This window comes from Lipotes vexillifer, unplaced genomic scaffold (genome assembly GCF_000442215.2).
Source record: "Lipotes vexillifer unplaced genomic scaffold, Lipotes_vexillifer_v1.1 scaffold788, whole genome shotgun sequence".
Taxonomy (NCBI): domain Eukaryota; kingdom Metazoa; phylum Chordata; class Mammalia; order Artiodactyla; family Lipotidae; genus Lipotes; species Lipotes vexillifer.
In genome coordinates this window covers 1241233-1249446 of record NW_006791862.1, presented here as the reverse complement: position 1 = coordinate 1249446, position 8214 = coordinate 1241233, and the positions used below count along the sequence as shown (strand labels likewise).

The following is an 8214-nucleotide window of genomic DNA, read 5'->3' as shown; positions in this document are numbered from 1 at the left end:
CTCCTGCTGAATATGATAATTATGATAACAGAATAATAACAGCTCTCAATTACTGCCCACTTACTCCATGACTTGGCCAGACCCAATTCTACACAAGTTACATGCATCATTTCCTGTAATCTTTTCAACCACCAATGAGGCATGTGCTATGGTGGTGCCCATGATAATAGATGAGACGGGGAGAGGTTAAATCACAAGCCCGAGGCCACACACTTGGTAAAGGAGAAAGGCAGGATGAGAACCCAGGCAATTCAACTTCAGATCCCTCCTGGGGCAGCCACTGGGGCCGCCACATCATCCACAGTCTGCCCCCTGCCCCCCGACTCCAGGAGCAGACTGTGGGGGAAGGCCACTCCCGTTCCTCGTGGACCGGGCCTACCTCTGTGTGGCTGGTGGGGGCTTGGCTCTGGCTCCTTCTGGCTCTTTCTCAGCACTGTTGGGCTTCTGACAGCCCAGCCTAAGGCAGGAGCTGTGATCTTGGTCTCTGTCCAGTGGGTGCTCCCTTGCCTTCACACTCAATGGCCCACATGGATGAGCCCCCAGGGGCTGTAGAAAGGGGACCCCTGGGTCCAGCAACTTGGAAACCTTTGGACCTGGTATCGGTAGAGCAGGGCCTCTCCTACCATCCTTGTCTGGTCCCAGAAAGGGTGTGCCTACATGCTACTGGCTTTCAGGCCACAACCCACCTCAGGAGAAGACTACTGTGCTGATGGGCAGTGGGGCTGGGACACAAGGTCATGCCACCCTCAAGACAGCACTCCTGTCTAGACTCCTATTGTTGTCAGCTTGTCCTATGTGCTGTCCCTCTGGCTAAGCTCTTGGCTGGCGGTGCCCATACTGGCTGTGATCTCCCCCTACAGCCTGAGCAGCCCCCTTCTGGAGGTGGAGGTCTCTTTCCACTGCACTGCCATCTCCCTGGAGCAGCATCCCTGTCTCTACTGCCAGCCAATCCTACAGATCCCCTCCCGCCGCTCCGCAGGAGTGAGGAGAAAGATGGGAGAAGGGAGACCACCAGTGGGGATGAGCGGCGCCCAGTTCCTCTGGGTGAGCACTGTGTCCCAGGAGGAAGAGGAAGAGGGTGGGAAGTCGGAATTACTACGTCCAGTACAAACTCTATCTGCACCACTCAGTGCTGTCTGGCCATGGGCAGGTCTCTAGTTTTCTCAAGCATTAAATGGGAATAATCTCCATACCCATGGGTCTGTTGAAAAAAACCAAGTGAGCTAAGAGGTGTGAGCATGATTTTTAAACTTTTTAACACACTAGACAACCACATGGCAGCATCGTTTCTCTATTCTGATTAATGGAGCAATAACTGACCCAGGCACTTTGCCCTTTGACCTCCGTGGGTCACTGTGCTGGCCTGTTCTATAGCACTATGTGCCCTGCCACTGTCCTCTCTGCCCCCGTCCACCCTGACCCCCAGTCTCCAGGCTCAGCCTCAAAGAGAGGCGGGCGACTCCTTGGAGATTGTGCAGTGGGGCCTAACATCTTAGATCCTCAGGAAAAGAGTCTCACACGTTGAGAGAAGGGCCCTATGAAAGGGGCTGCCCATCACCGCTGCCACATGTCAGTGGTGTGGTTTTTCCTCTGACCTGAAAGATGTTGTTCTGGGTGGGGGCATCGATGCCCAAATGAAGCATGGCCTCCCTGGTCACCTCGAAACAATCCTCTGAAAAGGAATCCAAGTCACAGCCCAGAGTCAGGACCAGAGGTCAGCAGGGGCAGCGAGGGGTGAGGGAGGCAGGCCCTGTCGGGATGGGTGGGTGCTGCCGGGCCAGCCCAGGGTGCTGGGTAAGGCTCCCCCTACCTTCCAAGGTCCTCTCTGGGTTGGGCAGCCAGGAGAAGGCGGCTCCCTCAGGGAGGTGCCACTGGAGCCTCTCGTCTGCACTGGCTCCTTTGCAGATCTGTGGGGATGGGGACGGGGGCTGAGCTGGGGGTGCTGGGGAAGCCTAGGCCTGCATAAGCCTGGGGTTGGGATGAGAGCAGTGAGAAACGGCAGCAATGTCAGAAGGCTGAGAGGTTCCCGTAGAGAGCCCAGGGCAGGCAGGGGGCAAAGGCAGCAGCAAACAGTTCTGGGCGTCTCCACCTGATGCAAAAAAACTCACTGAGGGGGTCTGCAGTACGATGAAGAAAGCAAAACTCCACCTGGGGAGCCCCCAGTCCCAATCTGAGAGCAGGGAGACGTACTACCCATGCCTTGGGGGTTCCCCAGTCTGATGGAGGAGGCAGAGTCTAGGGAAGTCCTTGTTCCCAGTTGCCATTCAAGGACAACCCTCCATCTGAGAATGAGAGTTTCCATTGTGGAGACAGTCCCAGCCTCAAGGACCTTCTGATCTGACAGAGAAGACAAGCACGTTCCCATGCCAAAACCATCCCGGGAGCCAAGATCCAGTGTGTGGCAGAAGTGCTACATAAAGTTTGCAGGAATAAGTGGTGGCATTGCTGAAACCAGGTGAACAGGCAGGCATGAAGCAAGGCTGGGAGGGGAAGGTTTAGGGGCACAGACCCATCTCCGCCCTGCATCTGGGCAGCTGTGGGCCCCACCTGGTACAGACCTGATAGAAGATGTGGAAGTTCCTCTCACTGGAGGCCTGGCAGGCCACTCGAGTCTTCTCTAGCAAGTAGGTCTGAACTGCAGCTCCAGTCATCTGCTGGGCCCTGGGTACAAGCAGGCTGGAGCCCATTAGTTGCCTGTTCATTCCATGGACATTTATTGGGCACTCACTGTGTGCCAGACTGCAACCTCCCCCAACTCTTCCACTTAGGCAATGGGGGTTGTGAGGACTAGGGACCACTCAGCAAGTCCTTGGTTGGGGGTCTGGGACATTGCCCTCCAACCAGCTCAGGGGCAGGACCAAGGCCTCTGTACATTATTTTGCCCCATCCCGAGGCAGGAACAGAGCCCCGGCTTCAAGCTCAGAGGTGTGGCCAAGAGGTGGCAGTTCAGCTAAAGTCTCTGAGCAAGGGTAGAAGTCAGAACACATGGGCTGCACAGGCACACTGTCCCAGGGTCCCTCAGGCTGGAGGAGTTAGAGTTCTCCAGGCTCAAAGATGACCCTCAGGTTCACTTATCACACATAAAAACATGCCAGGAGAAGCTGAGTTCTGCCCACAGCGGTGGCCCAGGCTGGGCACTGCCCCAGCCACTGTCACACTCCCCCGCCCCCAGCAGCCAGACTGGCACAGAGACTGGCAGCAGAGATTACCTGTTCAGCTGGAGCTGGATGAACTTCCCAAAGCGGCTACTGTTGTTATTCCTCAGTGTGCACGCGTTCCCTACAGATCACACCTTGTGTTTACAGAGTCCCCAGGGGCTAAGGTGGCCTCAGGTCTGCTGGCGCCAGGTCTCTATTATCCTCAAGTCACCTAAAGGCCCCTTTGTTGGTTTCCACATCACAAGGGACTGTGACTGTAACTATGGACTGGGCACTAGGGCTTTAGCAAATGTGATTCAGCTGAGTTAGAACTTCCTGGCAATGAAGTGGAAAGAGCCAATCTAGGCAGTCAGGGACTATTTTCTTTGAAGAAGGATCAAAAACAAGCTGTTACTATTGAGGCAGACGGTAAGGCACAACATCTAGGGTAGCCAACATGGACACTAATTGCTGTGCATCCTTAGACAAGTCCCCTTCCCCGAACCATCAGGAAGCTGTTCGGAAGGATGGGGCTTGGACTGGGTGAGCCAGAAGGTCCTCCCCAGCACCACTGCTACACCTGCTTAGGCTAGAGGGAGGCGACGACAGAGTGACGTCACCTCTACTGGAAGGAGGCTAAGGGTACCTGGGAGGAAGCTAGGGATCCATGGCAGTGAATGATAAACTATCCTCCACCCCTCTCCTAAAGAGAACACTGCTCCTTTCCCTGGAAGGTGGCAAATCCCAGAGGAAATGGGACTGAGGTACTGTGCCGAGGACACCAAGCTCACCGAAAGCTTCCATGACAGGGTTGGAGTTCAAGATTCGCTGTTCGATCCTCTCTGCAATCTTGTGATTTTCCCAGGATGTGGGTGACGCGGCCACCACAGCGTAGAACTTCATAAGGCAGCGGGACGTCCATGTCTGTGGCAGAAACAGCCCTGTGGGAGCTGTGTCCACATTCCCTCCCACTTCTGAGCCTGCCTGATACAGCCCTCTTTTCCACCATGTATGTTGCTGACCAAAGGGTGAATGCTGAGTTCAACTGTATCCTTGGGCAAGGCACTTCCCTGTCTGTGAAATGGGGACACTTACTTCTGCTTCTCCTAGCTCCTGAGGATGCATTTAAGAAATGAGGGGGGCTGGGGCAGAGGAGGACAACCCACCCTGACCTGAGCAGGATACTGACCTAAGGAGACTTTCCATGCATTTTCTTGCCAACCCTACAGACGCAGATGCAATTACATACTACCTGTTTTCAAAATGATGAAACTCAGGCATAGAAAAAATTTAAATTTTATTGAAGAGTACATATCTAGTAAATGATAGGGCTCTGATTTATACCAAGGCAATCTAGTTACAAAATTCTCACTGTTTTTAATCACCTGAGATGAGGTCTATTTTGATTTTAATTTCCATTTGTTCATTGCCAGGACAGAGAAACAATAGATTTTAATATACTGACTGTACCCTGTCACCTTGATAAACTCCCTACACCTCACTACAAGTTTTTACCTTTGTTTTTGTTTGGTTTGGGGTCTTTTTGGTAGTTTTGGTAAATTCTTTTAGGTCTCCCTCTGAGGTGGGAGGTGCTCCCTCTCTGCTATTTTCTGAAAGAATTTGTATAGAACTAGTAACATTAATTCCTTAAATACTTGGTAGAATCCATAAAGTGAAGGCACCTGGGCCTGGAGAAAAGATTTTTTTTTTTTTTTTTTTGAAGACTCAGGGCCCCCTGCATATCCATGCTGTGTTACTTCTCACTCCTCATGTCTCTCCTGTTCCCTTTGTGGTTTTGTGTCTTATTCCCTTAGTTCTTTTTCTTTTAATTAATTTATTATTTTTTTTGGCTGCGTTGGCTCTTCGTTGCTGCACGTGGGCTCTCTAGTTGCGAGTGGGGGCTACTCTTCGTTGCGGTGCGCAGGCTCCCATTGTGGTGGCTTCTCTTGTGGCGGAGCACGGGCTCTAGGCGCATGGGCTTCAGTAGTTATGGCTCGCAGGCTCTAAAGCACAGGCTCAGTAGTGGTGCACGGGCTTAGTTGCTCCGCAGCATGTGGGATCTTCCCAGACCAGGGCTTGAACCCATGTCCCCTGCATTGGCAGGCGGGTTCTTAACCACTGTGCCACCAGGGAAGCCCTGAGGAAAGATATTTAACGATGACTTAAATTTGTCTCATAGATTTAGATATTCAGGTTATATGTTTCTTCTTATTTGAGCTTCAGCAGTTTGTGTCTTTCAAAATATTTCTCCATTTTATTAAACTGTAGAATTTATTGTAATAGTTAATAAAAATCTCTTATCTGCAGGATCTTTAGTTATGGCTATTCTTTCATTTCTGACATTTGTAATTTGTCTAAGTTTGACTAGATTTTATTAATCTTTTCAAAGAAATAACCATAGATTTCACATGCTTTATTATTTTTGTTTCTATTTTACTGGGTTTTTTTTTTTAACTTTATTTCCTTCTTCTGCTTACTTTGGGTTTACTTTATTCTTTTTCCCTTAGTTTAACGTAGAGGATCAGGTCAATTATTTGAGTTTATTCTTTTCGAATATAAGTGTTCAACGTTACAACAAATTTCCTACTAGGCACTGCTTTTTTCTTTTAAGCACAAATTTTGATGTGTTTTGCTTTAATTTTCACTCAGTTCAAAGTGTTTTCTAATATCCCTTGTGATTACTTCTTTGACCCAAAGGATATTTAGAAAGGTATTAATTCCCAAACGCTTTGGGATTTTCTAGATGTCTTTGTTACTTACTTCTAGTTCAAGTCTACTCAGGGCAGAGAACAGTTTGTATTTTATTCTTTTCAAATTGAGATTTGTTTTATGGTTCAGAAGATAGCCCATATCAGTTCCATGTGTACTTGAAAAGAATGCACAAATATCAAACTATTAATTTTGATTTTATTTCTCCTTTCAACTGTTTTTGCTTTGTGTATTAATATAATTACTTCAGCTTTCCTTTGATTAGTGTTGGAATGGTATATCTTTTCCTATTCTTTTACTTTGAACCTATCTATATCTTTATAGTGGGTTTCTTTAAGACATTATATAATTTGAGTCTTGCCTTTTTAAAGAAAACCACTCTGATATTCTATGTCTTTAATTGAAGAGTTTAGTCCACTTACATTTAATAATCACTATGGTTGGGTTTAAATCTACCATCTTATTATTTCTTTTTGAGTTGTTCCATGTGATCTTTGTTACTTTTTTCTCCTTTTATTGCCTCTGGTTGAATTGTGTACTTTTATGATTCCATTGTACCTCTACAATAAATTGTTACTATCTTCACCTTAGAATGAATGATTTTTTAAAAATTTATTTATTCATTCATTCATTCATTTTTTGGGCTGCACTGGGATCTTCATTGCTGTGCGCGGGCTTTCTCTAGTTGTGGCGAGCGGGGGCTACTCTTTGTTGCCATGAGCGGGCTTCTCATTGTGGTGGCTTCTCGTTGCGGAGCACAGGCTCTAGGTGTGCGGGCTTCAGTAGTTGTGGCTCACGGGCTAGCACAGGCTCAGTAGTTGTGGTGCGTGGGCTTAGTTGCTCCACAGCATGTGGGATCTTCCAGGACCAGGGCTCGAATCCGTGTCCCCTGCATTGGCAGGTGGATTCTTAACCACTGCGCCACCAGGGAAGTCCCTATCATTCTTATCTTTGTTCCTCTTTATGTATATTTTGCTGCTTCCTTACAGATTTTTTTTTTTTAAAGATTTTTTCCTTATGTTTGGCTTCAGCAATTTGACTATAATGTGCCTAGGTGTGTTTTCTCTGTATGCATCCTACTTAGTGTTTCCTGAGCTTCTAGGAACTATGCTTGTTATCTTTTGCTAATTTTCTGAGATATTACTTCTGACCCACATTGTCTCTTCTCCTGGGACATCAATTACAAGTATGGTAAACCATGTGATATTGTACCAAGGCTCCTGAATGTGCTTTTCTTTTTGTTTTTCAATTTTCTCTCTCTTTTTTGTTTTGTTTTGTTTTGGCCACAACATGTGGCACGTGGGATCTTAGTTCCCCAGACAGGGATCAAACCCGTGCCCTGTACAGTGGAAGCACGGGCTCTAACCACCAGACCACCAAGGAATTCCCCAAATTTCTCTTTATTTTTTGATTTCTGTTGACTCACTCTCAAGTTCACTGATGTATTCTTCTGCATGTCTTGTCTGCTAATAAGAGTTGTTCATGCTTTTATCATTTCCACTTAACTATAGTTTCCACCTCTCTCATGAAGAGATTGGAAGAATCCTTTCTGGAGATACTGACAAGCTCATAAGACAAGTTATGAACATTCAGGGTCCCACCAGTTTAGAAAGCTATCCATAGTGAGGCCTCCTGTCCATAAACGTAAGAGATTCTAATTGACTGTTGCTTAATGCCTTATTCTGAAGTATGAACAGAAATTCAAGGATCATTAACTATTTGGTAAACTTCTTTTACATGAATGACAAATATCACAACAAAGGAAGAAAAGGAACTAGAAGGAAATAGAAATGAATTTTGGAAATAGAAATGAAAGGAACAGAAGACAAGTAAAAATCATGAAATATCCTCAAAGATAAGAGAAGGAATAAGACCAGGATACTGGGGGGAGAATAATATTCAGAGAACAAGAAAGAACTCTTAGAATTAAAATTTTTAATAAAAATTCAAAATTCAAAAGGATTGAAGGGTAGAGAATATCTCCCAGAAGACAGGACAAAATATTAAGAGATAGAAGAATAGATGAGGAAAACAGGATATTAGACAATTTATCAAACTTTCTACTAATACGAATTCCAGAAAGGGAAAACAAGGGGAGTAAATTATTAAATTATTATCAACAGATATAGTATTTTCCCAAACTAAAGGACATGAGTTTCAAGGTTAAAAAGCCCCACATAAAGTATCCAGAACAGCAAGTGAGAAAAGACACGCCACTGTGAGTTTCAATACCTATGGATAAAAAAGACAGCCCTAAAAACTTTTGGAATGAAAACGCAAATCACCATTTATGGATTGGGACTTTCAACATCAACACTCAAAAGAATATATAAGGGCTTCCCTGGTGGCGCAGTGCTTGAGGGTCCGC

At 46.5% G+C, this 8214-nt stretch overlaps 1 protein-coding gene across 1 annotated transcript in view; it reads right to left on the bottom strand.

Annotated features, from left to right (window-relative positions):
- The window catches only part of MYO19 (myosin XIX), a 35643-nt gene that overhangs the window by 16538 nt on the left and 10891 nt on the right, over positions 1-8214 (bottom strand). The window contains exons 7-11 of the mRNA XM_007464910.1: positions 3929-4061; positions 3210-3279; positions 2559-2661; positions 1811-1907; positions 1549-1672 (exon numbers count right to left, since the gene is read on the bottom strand). Coding sequence (XP_007464972.1) covers positions 1549-1672; positions 1811-1907; positions 2559-2661; positions 3210-3279; positions 3929-4061 — 527 coding nt within the window. The remainder of the gene's footprint in view (positions 1-1548; positions 1673-1810; positions 1908-2558; positions 2662-3209; positions 3280-3928; positions 4062-8214) is intronic.